The 20,837-nt window shown below is 37.4% G+C and overlaps 1 protein-coding gene across 1 annotated transcript; it reads right to left on the bottom strand.

Moving 5' to 3' along the window:
* Positions 1–5,163: 5,163 nt before the first annotated feature.
* On the bottom strand, positions 5,164–20,655 carry RIDA (reactive intermediate imine deaminase A homolog). Its single transcript, XM_070942102.1, has 6 exons — positions 20,497–20,655; positions 12,043–12,148; positions 10,631–10,685; positions 8,443–8,511; positions 7,843–7,898; positions 5,164–5,755 (listed from the first exon to the last, which is right to left on the bottom strand). Exons 1-6 carry the CDS (start codon positions 20,559–20,561, stop codon positions 5,684–5,686), a joined length of 423 nt encoding a protein of 140 aa, XP_070798203.1. The 5' UTR covers positions 20,562–20,655; the 3' UTR covers positions 5,164–5,683.
* Between the last annotated feature and the right edge of the window lie 182 nt (positions 20,656–20,837).

Genomic DNA, 20,837 nt, shown 5'->3' with positions numbered 1-20,837 from the left:
ATATAGCACAAATAATATAAATTGTAAAGGTGATTATAGATAATCTTAGATCTAAGAATGTATATGGTCTAAACTAGGGTGAAAATAACCAAATTCCAGTGGAGTTTTTGCAGATTAATTGCATTAAATTTCTTAGGTGAAGTTTCTTGTAAACATGTAAGAATTGTAAAGGGGATCAGATGGGGTTAGGCTGATTTATAGCATCGATCTTATTCCTTTAATATGATATAGGAAAGAAAGTACAAATTTCATTTCCTGAAACTAATGAAAATAGTATTGTGATCCTCAAAATACTTAGATGAGCACTAGTATGAATTGTTGATATTTAAAAATTAGAGAAGATAGCCTACTAAAAAAACAATTATATTGCAAATGTCAGGCTAAAAATGAAATGATTGATTACAGTATTCTTTAAACTATGCAACCAATAAAGTGAGCAGAGCTGTGCTTCACTCATTTTCAGAAACATTTATTCTTTGCTGCTATTTGTGTGATATGGCTGGTCTCATGCCTTCTCAAACATCTCTAAAATGTAACCTTAAACTTTGAAATAAATAATATATTTGTGGAATATGGTAATGTTTCCAAATATGGGAGTCTACTGAGTAAATGTTTATGGGTATTGTAGAAAATATATTAACTACATTTTTGGTATAACTCAGGAAAGCAGAAAGGTTTTGTAACTGATAGATTTTAGAATTATGTAACTTACGAAATGGAAGGCATCTTATAGGATATCCAATCCAGTTCCTGCTCAATGCAGGAATCTAATGAATTATTGATGGCCATTCCCCCCCCCCCCATTTGAAAACTTCCATTGGAATCACCATAACAACTCTTAGGAAATTTCCTGATATTCAGTTTTAATCTCAACCAGCTGGTCATTATCATGCTGTGTGAAAAGGGAAAGGATCTGGATACAATGCTTTTATTAATGTAACCAAGATTGTATTTTATTTAGTTGCCATACCACTATTTGCTCATGTTCAGCTAGCAGGCCTTGCTATTCCTAGATGCATCTCACTCACATGCCTTCCCATTGAATCAATTCTGTACAATCCTGTAACCTATTCATCTGATCTTTCCTACCCAGATGCAGGTCACTTGTCACAATGAATCATTTTATTGGATTTGGCCCAGCATTTGAGTCTTTTGAATAGTGACTTTGTCCATAATGTCAATCCCCTTAATTTTGTATCATTTGATTCATCTTGTGTCTTTTTTTTAAAAAAGGGGTTGAACAGCAGCAGCCAATAACATCACTCTACTTCCCTCCTGAATGATACAGAAACATTTATGAGCATCCTTTGGGGCTTGCAGGTCATCCAGATACAAGTCCATCGGACTGCAATACCATATTTGTTTACCTTAGCTGCACTTACATGAGGACTTAACAGATGCTTTGCAATCATGGTGCACCCCATCCATAGCATTCTCTTGGTGTAGCAGCTCTGTCATCATCTCAGAAAAAAATTAATTAACCTAACATGATTTGTTCTTTCCTAAACACATTTAGGAAACAAAATTGCCTAAATGCTTCCAGTACCGAATGATGGGTTGTCAAATGAATGTCTTCCTTAGTACAGGCATTAACTGATTGGTAATTTTTCTGATCTTTCCTCTTTCCCTTACTGAGTTAATATTGGTTCTTCTCTAATCTTCAGTATCTTTCCCTTTCTCCTGGGGTCTTCAAAGATAGATACAGATTAACAGAGTTGGAAGGGACCTTGTAGGTTACCTAGTCCAACCCCACCCCCAAGCAGACCTTACACCATTTTTGACAGATGGCAGTCCAGGCTCTTCTTGAAAGCTTCCAGTGATGAAGCTCCCACAACTTCTGAAGGCAAGTTGTTCCATTGGTTGATTGTTCTCACTGTCAGAAAATTTCCAAGTTCAATCTCTCCTTGTTCCCATCCATTATTCCTTGTCTGGTCTTCAGGTGCTTTGGAGAATAGTTTGACCACCTCCTCTCTGTGGCAGCCCCTCAAATATTGCAACACTGCTATCATGTCTCCCCTGGTCCTTCTCTTCACTAAACTAATCAGCTATTCCAAAACCACTTTTGCCAACTTCTTCTATTCCGAGAGATCTAATTTATCTGAATGTTGATAAATTCGTTTAAATTACGAGTTCTACCATGCCTTGTGAACTATGCCTCCCCCTTTCTATCTTTTAGGGAAGAGCTCTCTCCTGAGATTAAATGCAAAAATGTTAAAATCAGTGGTGAAATGTAAAATTTGTTACTACCGGTTCTGTGGGTGTGGCTTACTGGGAGGGTGAATGTGATTGGATGGGTGTGGCCAACTTTTTTTTTTTTTAACTTTTAAAAGCATTTTTTCTACAACCTTAAGAGGCTTTTAGAAGCTTCTGACAATCAGACAACTCAGCTGGGTTTTTTTTTTCCCTACAACCTCTTCAGCCGAAGAGGTTGCAGAAAAAAATGCTTTTAAAAGCCTCTGACAATCCCAGCTGAGTCATGCAATCATCAGAGGCTTTTTTTTTACTTTTAAAAGCATTTTTTCGGCCAAAGAGGTTGTAGAAAAAATGCTTTTAAAAGTAAAAAAAAAAAAAACCCTCTGATGATCACACGGCTAAACTGGGCATGGGGGGGTGGGGCGCAGGGATTTTTGCTACCGGTTCTCCGAACCACCCACCATCACTGACACTACCGGATTGGGCGATCTGGTCCGAACTGGGAGCATTTCACCCCTGGTTAAAAGTTTCACCTTCTCCTTATTCCCCTGTATACTATTCGTGTAACAGGCTTATAGCCTCTGTTCTTTTATTACAAGCACACCACACAAAACTACTATTGTATTTTGCATTTCTCACCAGACTTGCCACATTTTGGGGTTTAGCATTCCCAAGTCTGCTCCTACAAGCTCACGTGTGCAATGTTAGTATTCCACCTTAGTTATCGGCCCATATTTCTCATAAATATTTTTTTGCTTTTCAGATCATGATCCTCTTAAAGCTTTCCAATTTTCCCTTCCTATGGAATTTTTGTTTGTTTTTGTGCTTTCAGATTCTTATTTTTTAGGTTCTCCTATTCTCCAAATTACGGTGAAGAATTTCAAGGCGACATCTTCCCATTTTTCATCTAAGTCCAAGATATGTGACTGACTTCTCACTTTTCCTCCCTAGTTAACTCTTTGACATGGCCGCTTTCTTTCAAAATGCCTAAAAGCTTCAATCAGTTGACCAATTCCTTGTTGATCAGGTCTAGGTCAGGAGAGCTGATCTTCTTGTTTTGCCTACGTTCTGAAAAACTGTCAGCAAGAGAAATCAACCCCCCCCCTTTTCTATCTTAGTTAGTTTTCCAGCAATTCTCAGATTATTTGAAAAATTTTACAGGTAGTCCTCAATTTACAACAGTTCATTTAGTGACCGTTCAGAGTTACAACGGCACTGAAAAAAGTGACTTATGACCATTTTTCACACTTATAACCGTTGCAACATCTCCAAAGTCATGTGATCGAAATTCAGATGCTTGGCAATTGACTCATAATTGCAGTGTCCCAGGGTCATGTGATCACTTTTTGCAACCTTCAGACAAGCAAAGTCAATGGGGAAGCCAGAAGAATTCCCTAGGTTTGCTCACAAACTCCATCCCTTTATGCCAGATCTATGGTAGTCCTCAGTTAATGACTGCCCTGTTTAACAACCGTTGAAACTTACACTGGAATCGAAAATATAGCTTTACAGCTGGTCCCCAAATTTACAACCATTGCAGCATCCCCAATCATGTGATCACCATTCAGCCATTTGGCAATTAGCATGCATTTAAGACAGTTGCAGCAGCCTGCAGTCACATGATCACCATTTGAATTTAATAGACAGCTTCTGACAACCAGTTGAGAAGCTGGCAGTAATTTGCAAATCACAATCACATGCTATTCCACTTACTGATAATGACCACAAATTATTTGCTTATCCACCACAACAGAACTGACATATGTCCAGCACTGTCCCATGATGTTTCATTTAATTAGTTGTCGGTCCCAATTGAGTACTACCTGTATTTGTTTATATGACAGCCAGGCTGGAAACTGAGAGACAGTGAATTCTAATCCTGCCTTATGGTCAAATTACATGTAAGGACATTATTAGTTTTCTGACATTTTGGCCTGCGTGTCCCAAGTGCAAACAAAGCCCAGTTCTCCCTCATGCTATTCTATGCAAGCTGGAATTTGGAGACCATTTTGTAAACAAACATGCTATTGCTTGCATATCAATAACTATGAGGTAGATGCAATAAAATCATGGGAAAAGTTGCATAATATCAATCCCCGGTTTTAGTCATGAAAGCTGGCAAATTTGTTTTAGGGAGTATCTAAATATTTTAATATTGCAAAATTGATAATTAAAAAGAAATAGGGTACCTAGCATAATACTAGTGCTCTGTTTAAAATGCCTATTTGTCTGGAATTTGGTGTAAAAGGATTTGTGACAATATCTAGTAAATCAATCAATCGCACACAGAATTATACCAATTTGTTGTGGAGGAAAAAAAAACATTTGAATATTTCTGAATTGACATTCTAATTTGGACAGGCAGGCTGTTTTCCACTGTACTGAAGATCCAAACTGAATCGTCTTCATAGAGCACATCCCTAAACCTGACTATTAGAAGATCTACTCAGAAAGCCCAAACACACTTTTAAAAAATAAATAAATAAATGTGATATATAATTATCAAGCATTTCTCTTCAAAAACCAATTAATTGTAGAAATATATATATATATATATGTCTATGTAAGTTTTCACGGGTATATATGTGTGTACAGTTAATATCTCAGGTTTCTTCCCGTGTAATTGTAAATTGTACTACCCTTTTAAGGATATGTTTACAATTACACGGGAAGAAACCCGAGATATTAACTGTATGTGTGTGTGTGTGTATATATATATATATATATATATTACACAAAATGTATTGTCATGTTTCTCATTACAAAATTTGTAGCAGCTTTGAATATTATCTTGTGAATCAGACAAAATGTGAACTGGTAAGTTTAACAGCTAATTTTCCCAAAAAAAAGAAAAAGAAAAAGAAAAAGAAAAAGAAAAAGAAAAGAAAAGAAAAGAAAAGAAAAGAAAAGAAAAGAAAAGAAAAGAAAAGAAAAGAAGCCAAAACTGATGTTATCAACACAGATCAGTGTTACAGCAATGTGATTTATTCTTCATAGATTTTTCTTCTAATGTTTTAAAGTATACAATTATGTTTAATGTGGTACACAGCTAGACGTTAATCTTGATTCCCAATTTTAGAAAATCTACTGTCTCTTATCTATGTCAAGTTTATCTGAAGAGTTCTGTTGCTTCCCCCCTCAAAATATGCTTTTAAGCAGTTTGAATTATTTAGTCTTGTAATGTCTTTCAGTCATACTATACTCCAATGTTTCTCAACCTCAGTGATTTTAAGATGTATGAACTTCAACTCCCAAAATTTGCTAGCCAGCACACAGCTTAAAGTCACTGAGACTGATGACATTGCTATACCATGAATAAACAGACAGCCTTAATAGTACAGTCAGTAGTGCCTGTGAGTCAATCTGCCCACCCAAATACCCCTAAATGAGTCAGATTCACAATTCAGGAATAACATTTTTTGAGAGAATCGGTAGCAGAACTCAATCCTATAGATAGTAAGAATGGTCATGGCAAAAGAAATCGGAACAGTTAGATTTTAGCTGGTGAGGCATCTTGAAGGGGTCCTGAAATGGCAATAGCTTCAATCTCCACACGGGCACCCTGGAAGGAAAAATATAACACATAAAATCAGGGCAGAGTTGATTTATTTAACTTAGGGCTCCTCAAATTTTTCAACTCATGCTGTTTTAGATCAGTGTTTCTCAGCTTTAGTGATATGAAGAGGTGTGGACTTCAGCTCCCAGAATTCCCCAACCAGCCTTGCTGACTAGTGAATTCTGGGAGTTAAAGTTCACCCCTCTTCAGGTTGCCAAGGTTCAGTGTTTTAGATTATTCATTGACACCCCCCTAAACATTTAAAATATGAAAATAATAAATGCTACTTTGCTATGAATAATAATAATAATAATAATAATAATAATAATAATAATAATAATAATAATAATAATATGAACATTGTCAAGTACTGGAGAAATCAGGAAATCCAGGCAGTTCAAATGAATATAAATATTTATTGCAAGCTTAAACTCTATATAAGAATCTGAACTACCAAGGTCAAAGCAAATTGGCAGTAGATAAGATTGGGATGGAATTCAAAGTGGGCTGGACCTAGATCTCTTATGGCCAGGCAGGGACTAAAGACTGATGATGTGTTTGACCCTTCTCTTGGGCTCAGCCTGGTCATCTCCTACAAACATTGGCCCCTAGGATAGTCCCATAAATGTTTGGGGGGTGATTATTGACTACTTTGAAGAACGCTGGTTTAATGTATTTAATTCAAATACATTTAATTTGAGTTTACAAGGATAGAACACTTTCAGAGTAAACCCTAAATTAATCAATCTCTCCTATCATAAAATCACAGTAATATACAAACCAAATCATAACATAACTGGTGACAATTGTGTTCCAGAAGCCATCCAGAAAAGCTTGTTTGTATCAGTTTTTGGAAGGCTATTATCAAAGAACCAATCTCCCTACTGAGAGAGGCTGTGCCATCACCAAAATATAACATTTTCTGGCCTCAGGTCCCCTTAGTTCATGAAAATGGGACATCACTACCAGTTTCTCCTAGAAGACATCTCAGACTTCCACCACACGAAACAAGAGTTCTGAACATATCTTGTTACCAAGCCATATTGGACTTCATTGTCAAAGCTAGCATTTCAAACTGTACTTCAAATTCTACTGGCAACTACTGAGGACCTGCAAAACATGTGTAATAATTTCAAAATAACAAGGAGTACTTAATAAGTACTAATCATAAATTGATCCAACTAATAAATTGAACCAAATACAGCTTCTGTATGGACTTCCCATGTTTATTACAGAAGTTCGATCAGATAGTGGTAAGTAAGGGCATGAATCGCTGTAGCCAGGTTCTTCCATTTCAGTCACACAGCTGATGTACCAGGTACACATCTAGCAGAACTATGAACCTGGGTTGAAGGCCTGCTTGCAAAGAAGCAGTGCCACCACCTTAGAAAACCCTGGAGCTTACAAAGGAACAACAGCAACTTCATCTTTCTTGGGTTCAACTTTAACTTGCTTTGACCCATCCAATCTTCCGGTTCTGGGACATAAATTTAACATTTCCAGTCAAATCTGGGGTAGCTAGATAAAGCTAAATACCATCAGTATATTGATAGCACTGCACTTCAGATCCCAACACAGGCACAGCTCATATAAAGAGCAGAGAGTATAGTGATCAATCTGAATGCACCAATTTGGCTTCTCTCTCTCTCTCTCTCTCTCTCTCTCTCTCTCTCTCTCTCTCTCTCTCTCTCTCTCTCTCTCTCTCTCTCTCTCTCTCTCTCCCTCCCTCCCTCCCTCCCTCCCTCCCTCCCTCCCTTGCCCCTCCAGCCAAGTTTATATGGATTTAATATTCTCTTTGCTGATGAAAATCCAGGAGTTATCCCATGTTGATGTTGCAATCACAAAATATATTATGTCTTGTGCAAATTAGAGGAACTCTCTTAATTCAAATGAGAGGATGCACAAAGAAACAGCACACAATCTATGAAGAAACACAGACAAGACTGCACTGATAAAAGACATAGCTAGTTTCTCAACATCTAAGTTATATTTAAGAACATAACAAAATGCAAAAAAGGGTTTGCATTTTTTCTAATCTAAAAAACATTACATTCATTCCCAGTGTTTATAGAAATAAGAACTGATACTTTTACCTTTGGAAGAGCCACAACCTGATAAGCAGCTCGGGCTGGAAAGTTGCTCTTGAAAACTATATGGAGTAGATAAATAGCTCCAATTAATAACTGACTGGAGAAGTTGAGAACTGTATTTAGTTGAACTATGTTAAATAACAAGTTATAAAGCTAGGTAAGGAAAAAGCCTCTTGATTCTATATAAATTCATATAGAACTGGATAAATCAACAATCTAAGAATTTAAATCCCTCCTTTTTTCCCCAAAACAAAGCATGTTCCAAAACAAATGTTTGCCAGGTATGAACAATGCCAAATGAGGTCTTACAAACCACAAGGATTTATAGAAACAAGCAATAGAGTTTTAGTCCCACATAAAACACTTTCTAACTAAAGTATAGCCAAATGAAAGAATTTGCATGCTTTTTAACAGATTATAGGCTTCAAATGTTCCTTTACGGTCTCTAGCAAGTTCTAGTATGCTTTGTACTTTGAGATAATATAATTCATAAACTTCTATACCGTAGTTCTAGCAGAAACCTAAGTACATATTTGGAGAGATCTCCATCCAAACACAAAATAAAGTAAATAAATTAAATGTGCAGTTAATAGCCATACTTACATTGTTTGTAGACTTCATTAATATCACTAAAATCCTTCATGTCGGTCATCAGTACAGTAGTCTTTACCACTAAAAATGAAGAAACCCTGTCTTCAATTATGTTTCACATTACCTAGCTATAAACATTTCAGCAGTCAATATAATTAAGTTTGAACCTTTGTGTATTATACACACACACTTGAGTAAGTCAGCATTTCTTCTGAGAAAACCTTCATAGAAATGTGTTGCAAGGGTGTTATCTGGCAAGTGTTTTGGAATTGTGATTCTTTTTTTATCAGTAGGCCACCCCCATTCCAAATAGGGTTGACAGGGTTGGACCTCAACCACCTTTGGTGGTTTTTGAAGGTACTGGACTTCAATTCCTATAATCCTTCTATGATCAAGATGCCTAGATATTATTGAATTTTGTACATCTTATCTCCGGAGGGAAACAACTTGTGAAGAGCTTCTCTACAATAGATGTGTGCAATCTATGGACCAAAGACTGCACACATTCTCCCCAAACCTTGGATTTTGCCCCCAGAGACTTTCAGATGTTATTAAATAATAACTTAATCAAACTGAATGTGCTGAGTTTGGTTGCAGTAGCGAAGGTTGCTGACCTAGAAACCAGCAGAGTGTTCTAGGACAGGGTTCTCCAACTTTGGCAACTTTAAGACTTGTGAACTTCAACTCCCAGAGTTTCCAGAGTTGCTGGCTGAGGAATTCTGGGAGTTGAACTCCACAAGTCTTAAAGTTGCCAAGGTTGGAGATCCCTGTTCTAGGACTCCTTTAGACATGAAAGCTGGGTGGGTGACTTTGGGTTAGTCCCGCTCTCTCAACCAAACCCACTGTTCTTGTTGTAGGGAAAATAGGAGGAGGAAGGTAAGATTGCCACTTTGAGTTACATAAAAAGTGGGATAAAAATATCATCATCATCATCATGCAGGGAACAATGATAGTGGACTGAAAAATGTTCACAGAAACAAGTTTTAATTAATGTATATACTTGAGTATAAGCTGACCCGAATATAAGCCGAGGTACCTAATTTTACCACAAAAAACTGGGAAAGCTTACTAGTATAAGCCTAGGGTGGGAAATGCAGCAGCTACTGGTAAATTTCAAAAATAAAAATAGATACCAATAAAATTACATTAATTGAGGCATCACTAGGTTAAATGTTTTTGAATATTTATTTCATTTATTTTATTTACTCACTCAAGTATAAACTGAGGGGGGCTTTTTCAGCATAAAAAATGTGCTGAAAAAGTCAGTTTATACTTGAGTATATTTGGTACCTTTCAATGTTAATGGAGTGAAATTTTATGTTATCTTGGCTCCAACCATTACTTTTGGGTATGCAATCCTAACCCTATTACACAAAGGCCAAGTGTGATTCTTAACCCAGAAAAAAAAATAGTATTATGAACATTAATTCTGATTGTCATTTAATCTGACAATCTGAAAAACAGAGAAAACCCTTAAGAAAGAAAAAATTTACTAATAATTTCCAAAAACCAAAAACTCACTATTTTGGAGGGGAGGGATTATCAAAATACCCATAGTTATACCAGACAGAAAAGCTGCAGCACTAATCCACTGTTCCAAGAAACGACACAAAATAAGTATTATTTAAATTACTTATATACAACTTTTCTTCAAAAAGTCTAGAGATATTTTTTAAAAAAATCTTAAGCAAAACCAATAATAAATTTTTTAACACAATAAATACAAAAATTATATGGAGGAACAGCCTGTGTACCATTGCAACACTTATCCAGTACAGAATATTACAAAGTGTGGTGCAGGTGGTATGAATGGTTGGAGAACAGGAAAAATCAGAAAGAGGAATAAAGGAGAGAGGGGAGAAAAAATGTTGAAGATCAAAGTACAATCTAGACGAAAGAATGAATGATGGAAAATAAATTGTTGAATAAGATAAAGTTAAAATATGTGTGAATATATGTAAATAGTAAGAAAGGATCACTTTGAAGTAGCTGTAGGAAAAAGTGATATGTATATAAATGTTGTGTGTCTGTGTCTTGTTTTTAATGTTTTCAAAATAAAAAAACTTTTTTTTAAAATAAGCAACACTTATCCAAAACTGTATACATAGAGAGCGCTGTTCTTTCTCATTAGGCAGAAAACATCTTTTTCTCTCCATATATTTATAGATAAGTTCATTAATTTATTTGAATGTATACATACCACTTGATAACTCACAGCCAACATCTTGCAGAATTTCCAATATGTTTTGGAGGGCCTAATGAAAACAATGTTGAATTTATTTGAACATGACCACATCATTCCTTGAACTCAGAACAGGGTACAATGGTAATCATATGCAAACACAAAAGTAAAACATCATGAAATACATGCAAGAACAGCCTAGGATAATGAAAACATACTATCTAAGAAAACATGAAATGATGGAAGTCCCAGTGAAGAGAGATTCAGTTACTAATAATGGAGAATATTTGTAGCTCAGAGTTGAACTGAGGGGTCCTTTGTGCTTTCTCAGCTTGGCTGTTCTTTTGCAGTTGTTTCATTATCCAAACTAGGTAACATCATCAGACTAGCATCTGATTCATTACCTAGTTTGGGTACTGAAACATCTGCAAGAGAACCATCAAGCTCAGAGAGCACCAAGGACCCTTCAGAGATTCAATTAGTTCATTGAAATTAACTTTCTCAAGATAGAAAAGTTAAGTGTGCAACAAATGGCAATTACATACAGAAGCAGCTGTATTCTTTTCCTTATGCTAGACTGCCATCCATAGGGCAACCCTGAAGGAAACACAATTTGAAATACAGAAATAGTGTGGAAAGGCGCAGATATTCTACCCTGTGCTAGAGTTTGCAGTGGTTCCTGGAAGATATAGAATTAACTGGATCTTTATTTTACACAGCCTGTTCAACTGTTTGTTTGATTGCTTGGCATGCTCCTGTATGCATTTTATATGTATATCTTTTCATTTAACAGTCTATTATGGCAACCAACATATAGACAGATATTAAATAGTGTTTATTCCTTAATGTATTACCTTCTCAAAAGCTTTAGGAAAGTTACATTAATACTTTCTTGTCCCTGAAAGGTTTGTTTATTTAAAAAAAAAAAAACCCACACAGGATATGATGTTTCTGTCCTGTGCCTTTTAAGATGAACTGAGCCAGCATAATTGCCCTTTCACAACCACAATATCAGGAAGGTCACTCAGTTTTAATTCAAACATTTGTTGGCAGATAAAAGTGATGATTTTGTCAATGGAAGTCAGAAGGCAGAAGCAATTAAATATTTGGCACTGGGGAATGGCGGGATTTAGTTCAGCCACTCTTTGTTTTGCTGACAGGATGCCTCTTCTCTGAAATTACAAGTGGGAATGTGTTTTATTTCAGCTCTACGGAGCTCAAATAATGATGTCTACTTCCATAATGAAATATAATACCAGACCCTCTATTTTGAACTTTGTGGATCTGTTCTTTCCATTAATCATCATCATCAAGCAACTACATCTGCTTAGCCCACATCCCAAATCCAGTCTAAACACATTGCTGACTATATGACCAGCCATAATAGTAATCTTAGACTTGTTAGTAGAATAAGTGAGATCACATTTCACCTGTTGAGTTTGTTCCTTTGCACCTCCTGGAACGAGTTGCCCACTGGAGGGATCCATACCAAGCTGCCCTGAGATATACATGGTCCGATCTACCAACACTGCTTGGCTAAGATAGTTAAAAGGAGGAAAAATAGGAATCAGGAAAGAGAGCAAGACATACTGATTTGCTATTTGAATATATAAATATTTATATATTCATATAATTATATTCATATGCAGTAGTATATGACATTCATATATTTTATTATTATTACTAGTAACAAAAAGCCTTACTAGGCCACCTTTAGAAGCCTGGTTTATTTTCACCACTTTCTTTCTCTCTGTGGACACTGGTAGCCTATTGCATGGAGTTTCCCTCCATGGAGTTTCCCTCCATGGAAGAAAACCAGAGAAACCAATTTGGATTTTTATTTTGAACATGTATATTTGTTCAATGCTGAAGAATAAATCTTTTGGCTGTTTGATCAATGTCAATTTCTACGCAGCAAGAATTTAGTTCAAAAGAATATGAATCAGAGAGTATTAAATGTTGCATCTATTAATTAACATTAATAGATCTTAATACCCTCCTTCCAAATTATAGGATACTATATAAATATGCTTTTAAATATAGCATTAGTCATATTACAACGCTAACTTGGCAAGTTTATTTATTTATTTATTTATTAGTTCAATTTATATGCTGCCTTTCTCTGGAGACTCAGTGCGGCTTACAATGCATTTAAAAAAAAACATTATAAAAACATTTAAAAATTAAAACCCATTCACACCATTTATGGCGGATCTCACAAGATTGCAACAGCGAGATCAGCGACCCCAGGCCTGCCGGAAAAGCCAGGTCTTCACCGCTTTTCAGAAGGCCAATAGGGTGGGTGGGGGTGGTCCGGTACTTACAGGTAGTCCTCGACTTACAACCATTCATTTATTAACCATCCAAAGTTAAAATGGCACTGAATAAAGTGATTTACAATCAGGCTATGCCTTTAAGACCACTGCAGCATCTCCATGATTACATGATCAAAATTAGGGCACTTGGCATGTATTTATGGTTGCAACATCCCAGGGTCTTATGATTACCATTGGCAACCTTTCCAGGTGGCTTTTGACAAGCAAGGTCAATGGGTTATGGATTGGCTTAACAACTATGTTATTCACTGAACACCTGCAGTGTGTCAGCCTTGGAAGCCATATTAGGCCGGAAGCTTCAATGCTGCCACCTCCTCATGTGTGGAAAGTAGGAGGGGGGATTTAGGAGAAGGGAATTAGTAGACATAATGGCATTCTTCCTATCGGTCAAGGTCATGGTGATCCAGCATCTGGAGGAGGGGGGTCAGGTGCTGGGTTGAGGTGGAACGGACGGTAATTGGAGCATGTGATCGATTGAGGAGAAAGGGAGTGGTTTTGGGAGCTTTGTATTACTGAAGGAAAGCCCGGGCTTTTCAGATTCGGGATTTCCCAGATGTGCCAGTTTACCTATTTCTAGTAAAGAGAACTTTGGAAAATGCCTGCTTCCGCGTCTTTACGGGGAGTCGGGGTTTTCTGGAACGCTGACACAGTGATTCACTTAACAACCATGGCAAAAAACATAGTGTAATTGGGCACAACTCACTTATCAATCACCTTGCTTAGCATGGAAATTTTAGTTAATTGTGGTTGTAGACGACTCTCTGAATATATTTTCTTTAAAAACACAATGCAACCATTTTTTGTTTTTGTTATTTATTGTGGGGAGGGGGGGTTGGTTAAATAAGACCTAATCTAAGTTCTGTTGAAGTTTTTGGTATTGATGTTAATGCTACTGAAAAGAAATAAATGATGGCAGCTAATCAATAGTCTGCAAAGTTGATGTTAACAGGATTGGGATGGGTTTAAATATTATAAAATAACAGACATTAACCAAATGGCTATTTGGGAAGTAAATTCCCAAGACTTCTTATGGTTCTTCTGACCTGATTTCTGACTGTTCAATAACACACCTTAACTCGCATGCCAGCTCAGCAAGTACCTCTTAAATTCTTTAGTTTAGAGCACTAACCAATTAATTTGAGGCAGCATTTTGCAATGCTCATACAAGGAAGCTTTCAAGTCAATTTAAATGAGGTAAATATAGACTGAGACCAACATTTCTGTTTACATGGTCACATTACTGAAAGTTTAATTTTAAAAAAATCCACAAAGTCAATTTTATATAGGAAAAATAAAGTTTCACTAATGAATGCATGACATTGAGCTTAGCTTCTAATAACTTTCAAAACATGTTTTTGTTTTTATAAATTTGCCATTACCATTTGTCTTACCCTATTCCTACAAATGGGATCTTCAACAAAACATGCCAGTATGGAATATCCCTATTTCAATCAATTCTATTTCTGGATGTGTCTATCAATACATCTTCCGGTTCTTCATTTTTTCTTAGTTATGAATGGTCTCTACCTACTGAACCCTCAGTGAAAAATATATCATCTTTGTGTTTTTTCTCTATAGCAAGTGTGTCCAACCCATGGACCTGGACAACTAGTAATGTCACCTCACATGATTATTACGATTTGTAGTAAAAGCTACAAAAATGAAATCTGATATTTATATAAATTAATTATATTATATATTTAGTATGTGGCCCAAGACAATTCCTCTTCACTCAATGCGGCCCAGACAAGGCAAAAGATTTTTTTACTACCGGTACTGTGGGCGTGGCTTGGTGGGCATGGTGTGGCTTGGCAGGGGAAGGATCCTGCAAAATCTCCATTCCCAACCCACTCCAAGGAAAGGATCCTGCAAAATCTCCATTCCCAACCCACTCCAGGGGAAGGATCCTGCAAAATCTCTATTCCCACCCCCCTACAGGGGAAGGATCCTGCAAAATCTCCATTCCCATTCCACTCTGGGGCCAGCCAGAGGTGGCATTTGCTGGTTCTCAGAATCTGCTAGATTTCACCCCTGCTTTACAGGCATATTTGGACCCTTTAATACTGGGCTTCTCAACCTCAGCTACTTTAAGATGTGTGGACTCCAACTCCCAGAGTTTCCCAGTCCCTGGGGAATTCTGGGAGTTGAAGTCCCCACATCTTAAGAGTGGACAAGGTTGATAAAGGCTGCCTTGGAAAAAGAATCCAAGTTGCAAAAAAGATGTTTTCTTCTGCCTCGAAAGATTTTCCCCAAATCTTTGGGGAAAGATTGCATCGCATATCTGGAAGGGAATTTGGGTAGAGCGTATAAAGAGAACTGGAGCCAATGGGACATTTGGGGGAAAATTCTCGCTTGACAAGGAGAGCTAACTGGAGATGATCAAGTCCTGCAGAAGTGGCTAAATGGAAGGTAACACTCACTGAAACAGATCCTCAAGGCCAGAGCTGCAGGAGGCTGCTGTGAAGCGGCTTCATTATGGTGTTTCCCAAAGAAAGAGCAACAACAGAAGTTTGGGGCTTTCAGGCTTCTACCGTAAGTAAGAAACTGCGTCTTCCAATCCGCCCCTTTTCTAACCTTAGAGTGGGGTGGGGTGGGGGGGAATCACCAGAAGCAAATCAATTGCACCAGAATGGGGGAAGTTGCAGGCTTGTAACCAATGGCAGGAAAAGACTAGAGGGAGAGTTATATGCAACAGATAGAAATCGGAGTAAGTCTCTCATTTTTCCAGTTTCGCTTGATAGTGGCATTGTTCTCTTGTAAGTGATAGTAGGATTTCAGAAAGCGGCTTTCAGATCAATAGCCATGCTGCTATTTTCCCATCTAGAACACATTAAGTTATTTTCCAAAAGTGGCTTATGAGTGTTTCTAGATGCATTTCTTCCCCCCCCCTTTTTTTTAAATTTAATTTATATGCCACCCTTCTCCGGAGACTCAGGGCGGCTTACAATGCGTTAAGCAATAGCCTTCATACTTTTGTATATTTTTGTACAAAGTCAGTTTATTGCCCCCACAATCTGGGTCCTCATTTTACCTCCCTTAGAAAGGATGGAAGGCTGAGTCAACCTTGAGCCTGGTGAGATTTGAACTTGCAGTAATTGCAGGCAGCTGATGTTAATAACTGTTAATAACAGTGCTTTAGTCTGCTGCGCCACCAGGCTCTTTTAAAAGCATTTTTAACTACTGGTTCCAGAGAACTGGTAGTAAAACAATAAAAACACCAGTGATGTTGGAAACATGGGAAAAAATTTGGGTTCAGAATGTTAAGTTCACACAGTCGCAGAATTTGAGGGAAAATTTTTATAAAATGTTTTATAGATGGCATTTGGATCCTAAAAAGTTGTCATGTATGTACCCTAATGTTCAGCCAAAATGTTGGAGATGCGAATGTTTGGATGCTACGTATTATCATGTATGGTGGACCTGTAGGAAAGTTAAGGCTTTTTGGATAAGAATTTGGTGGGTCATGCAGAATGTTTTGAAGAAAAAAATTCAATTTTCTCCACAATTGTTTTTATTGGGTATAGTTAAGGGTTTTACACGGGGTGAAATAAAACTAATATTGTATATGATAACAGCAGCAAGATTGTTGATAGGTAAATATTGGAAGAATGAAGCTTTGCCTACTATCGAGGAATGGACTTTGAAGATGGCCAGTTTTGCAGAGATGGCGAAGATTTCAGCGTATTTAAAAGATTGTTCACAAGAGACTTATGAATGGGAATGGAAAAGGTGGATAGAATATGTTCAGAACAAATACCAAACTAGAAAGTATCAAATAGCTTTTATTTGAAAATAATGTATTAGAAATATTTTAATGTAAAGAGACAAAGAGGAAAAATTATATAGGGGGAGGGATGGGTTCAGGTTTATATATTAGTGTTATTAGTTATGAGTATGTAATAGGGAAGTCTGGGGGGGGAGGGTTAGGGAGGATGGGAAGTTTGGGGAGGGAGGTGGGGGGGTGAAAAAAGGGGTGAAAATGTAATTGAAAAACTTTTGCAATAAAAAAAAAAAATAAAAATAAAAACACATTACTTAAAAAACACATTACTTCCTGGTTAAAACGACAACCGGGCGGGTGGGCGGAGCCTCGCGCCGCCATCACTACTGGTTCTCCGAACCATCTGCCACGACCGCTACCGGGTCATCCGATCCGGTCTGAACCGGGAGCATTTCACCCCTGGTCTGCTTGCTCTATAGGTCATATTCTTCTAAATCAGGACAGCTTAATCGAAAGTCCGATCACCTCACACTATTTTCCATCTGACCAAGAACATACAAGGGCAGGAGTTAAGAGCCCAACTTTATACTATACTACAGATCTGATGATGTGAGCTGCAGTTCATAGTAATTAATGCCCTTTAATAAAATCTGTTACTTGGAAAGGACGCTACCAGAATCCCGATTTTGGGTTATGATAGACTAACATCCATGAATTGTTGGCAAGAAAAAATTTCTGTCATACAAGCAACTTCTAACAAATTTAAAAAAACCACTAGATCCCATAAAAGCCTCCTCCTGAAGCTGTGCCTTGAGAAAAGATTAGCTCTTTTTTACACATTATAATTTACACTAATTAGTTTTTTGAAGTCTGGGCAGCATCTCTACAGATGACTAAAATGCAACAACAGCAGGCCAGTCTTCTTTCTTAGTGAACCAATTACTAGCACAATTTATCTGTACAGTTTTCCATTCTACAATTTTAAGAAATTTTAACAATAATGATTAAAATTCACACATCGTTACTGGAAAGGTTAGAAATAAAGAAACCACATTTAGGTATCCTTGAGCAGGGGGGAAAAAAGAATCCAAATATCCTCATCCCAAGGCAAATGAGGATGGAAAATGCTATGAACATATTTTTATTAGTTATTTGAACAAATATTTAAAATATTGTAGCCTGAACCAAAAACAATGGAAATGGCAAAAAGGTATAACTATCCTATTTATTATATTCCAGATTAGCATTTACAATTATTGCATAGCTGATTCATGTTTATTATGATTATTTACTATAATAATAAGTAGTTTTGTCCGAGTCTCTATATATGGTAGTAGTCAACCAATGCAGAAAAAAGTAAAGTGAATCCCAAGTGAATATTCTGAATTAAAATAATGTGTCCTGTCAGGTGAGCACAGTGAATTTGCAAAACTGCTTCCTACCAATCTGAATAGTTTATAAATCCTATTCTCCGACTGGCAGTCACATCCAAGCATTTAAGCTCATTCACTGCTGCTATGCAAATCCTTAGTTTTGCATAAAAGAGGATATTGCTAATCAGAGTTAGTTTTAATATGAAGTGAATTAAAGATTTCCTTTAAACTAATTATAGAGTAAGCTTCTATAATACATTGATTCGGGGGACTAAAAAACCCAGAAAAATAGTAATATAGTATTAAAAATTATTTTAATAAACATGAAGATAAAATAGGCACAGTATTGTTTTGCAAGTTTTAATTTGCACACTTCAAAAAATAAGACCCTGAGGAATCTGAATTGTAGCAAACAGGAGTAGCAATCTTAACTTTACAGTATTCATTAACTATGTTAGTTGAGCAACTGTAGGAAGGAAAAATCCATCAGTTCCAAGCCAGGAGAAAGGCATTGGAAACAATATGGAGGCTGATTGGAAAGAAAGTTTATTGATGAACAGAACCACAGCATGCAGTTCTGGGACAGCTGACCAAATGCAGTTGAGAGTGGGTGGGTTTTTATACCTTTGGGCTTTGTATTTGAGCTTCCTGTTCCTGTGGAAGAACATGTCCTTTAATATTCTAATGGCTTAGGCAGAAGGGGAAATGCAAATCCTAAGTGTTCGTGTGTTAATCATGTCAATCTTAATTGCTTCTCTGGAGTTTCTGTCTGACTCAGTCTTTCTGAATCGATTTCCAAATCTGCATTTCTAAAAGCTGGCCTCCTCAGTTTCTACTTAGGGCAGGGACACTGGTGCTGGTTTCTGCCTCCTTTAAGATTTTTTCCCATTTCTTCTTTAGGGGAAACATTCTATGCTGCCTTTTTAATATTCCCCAAGAATTTCATTCTCTAGGAGGGTGGGTGCTGACTTTCTAGACAACTCAAGAATTATTTCGTAAAAATACAAAGTAAGAGATAATGAAAATGTAAATGTAAGAAAAATGAATCGCAAGTTATACATTTTTTTCTAATATTGTGACCCAGATAAATAAGAATTTATTTTGTTGATTCAACCATTTAACAAGAATAACAAAAATGCAGCAAAACTTCCAGAATCTTAAGTAAATAAACCCTTGTACCTGGTCAGCAGAGATACCTTAAAGCAGGGGTCCCCAACCCCCAGTCCATGGACCTCCACTGGTCCACAGCATGCTAGCAACTGGGCCACACAAACAAGTGAAGCCCCATCTACGGGATGCAGGCAGCACACAAAACCATACCCCTCTGTTCCATGGAATAACCTTTCTCCATGGAACCAGTCCCTGGTGCCCAAAAGATTGAGAGCCTCTGGCTTAAAGAATCTACAATGCTACATTGAGGTTATAGGACAAAAATATATCACAATTTAAAATTTAACAATACTTATGTTTTGTGGCATTCCTAGCAACATCAATAGCGCATTTCTATAACTCTGCTCAAAAATAAAAATTTACTACAATCAGTTCAGCTTCTCTCAGATAAAGATTGCAGTCTTAGGGATGATGTGCTCGAAACAAGTGTAAGGTTGGTCTTGTTCAGTCATTAAGTCGTGTCCAATTCTTCGCAACCCCATGGACCATAGCACACCAGACACACACACACACACACACACACCTGTCTCCCTTGCCCTGCCCAAATTCATGTTCATTGGGTCACTGACACTATCTAACCATCCCATCCTCAGCTGTCCCCTTCTCCTTTTGCCTTCAGTCTTTCCCAACATCAGGATCTTTTCAAATGAATCTTCTTTTCTTATTAAGTGGCCAAAGTGTTTGCACTTTGGCTTTGGTAGCTATCCTTCCACAGGAATGTATTCGAATTTATTTTCATTGAGTCCAGTGGATTTTGCTCCAAACAATTTGGTATTGCCCCTCAGAGAAAACAGAAAACATTTTCCTGGAAAGTCTTCAACAGGCTTTTATAAACATTGCTTGATAGATATATGCTTAATAGGCACCTTATCCATATGTTTTATATCTATGCAACAGCAAACCCATTTGTATTCTTATTTTTTTGCAATATTAAATCTGGACACATTTCAGATGCTTGCAATGCTTTTGAGCATCTGCATCAAGACACTAGTTTTAAGGCTACATACTTTTAAATGTCTTTCATTACTGCATTTCAATATAACATCTAGAGTTGCCAAATTAAGTTATTGTAGACTACATGTTCAACATGTTCCCTTTCTTCCCACCTTGGGGAATAAACTTCAGCCCATTTGACGTTCCTCCCTGTGCAGAAGTTGCTGTAATCCGTCCTCTCCCCGCTGGAATCGACCCGGGAAGAACCAATTGGGCAGAGGTCACTTCTAGTGGCAGCGAGTTCCACAGGTTAAAGCTATGTCAAAAAGGACTTTTCACTTTCCACCCTACCTGTAGGGACCCATAGCAGCGGGAGCCCTTGCAGTACTGATGATTCTCTTCACTAACGTAGCCATAGCGGTAGAAGCAGCGGAACAAGCTCTCCTTCGGCAACTGCCAAGCAAACAAAGCCAACGCTTCGCTGCTCCTGAACTTTTACCCGTAGCCCAAACTCAGCCCTGCCCCGCCTCCTTCGCCGACGCCGCCCCCATGGCCAACAGAACCAAGAAGCGCGCGCGGTTTTTCCCAAGAACCATTTTTAGGGCCACCGTAGATGCCGCGAAGGATTCTGGGGGATGTGGTCTTCAAGGTAAGAGACGTTGCAGGAGCTGGTCTCGAAGGCTGCTGCTTTC

Source organism: Pituophis catenifer, unplaced genomic scaffold (genome assembly GCF_029215685.1).
Source record: "Pituophis catenifer annectens isolate HBS135680 unplaced genomic scaffold, rPitCat1.0.hap2 SCAF_3, whole genome shotgun sequence".
Taxonomy (NCBI): domain Eukaryota; kingdom Metazoa; phylum Chordata; class Lepidosauria; order Squamata; family Colubridae; genus Pituophis; species Pituophis catenifer.
This window is presented reverse-complemented; position numbering and strand designations above follow the sequence as displayed.

What these genes read in the sequence shown, in the direction of transcription:
- RIDA (XM_070942102.1), bottom strand. Translation starts at nt 20,561, where the DNA reads ATGGCTACGTTAGTGAAGAGAATCATCAGTACTGCAAGGGCTCCCGCT. An exon ending in GCTGCTATGGGTCCCTACAG is followed by an intron (nt 12,149 to 20,496) that starts GTAGGGTGGAAA and finishes TAACTATCTTAG; the next exon opens with CCAAGCAGTGTTGGTAGATC. An exon ending in AGGTTGTGGCTCTTCCAAAG is followed by an intron (nt 5,756 to 7,842) that starts GTAAAAGTATCA and finishes TTTTCCTTCCAG; the next exon opens with GGTGCCCGTGTGGAGATTGA.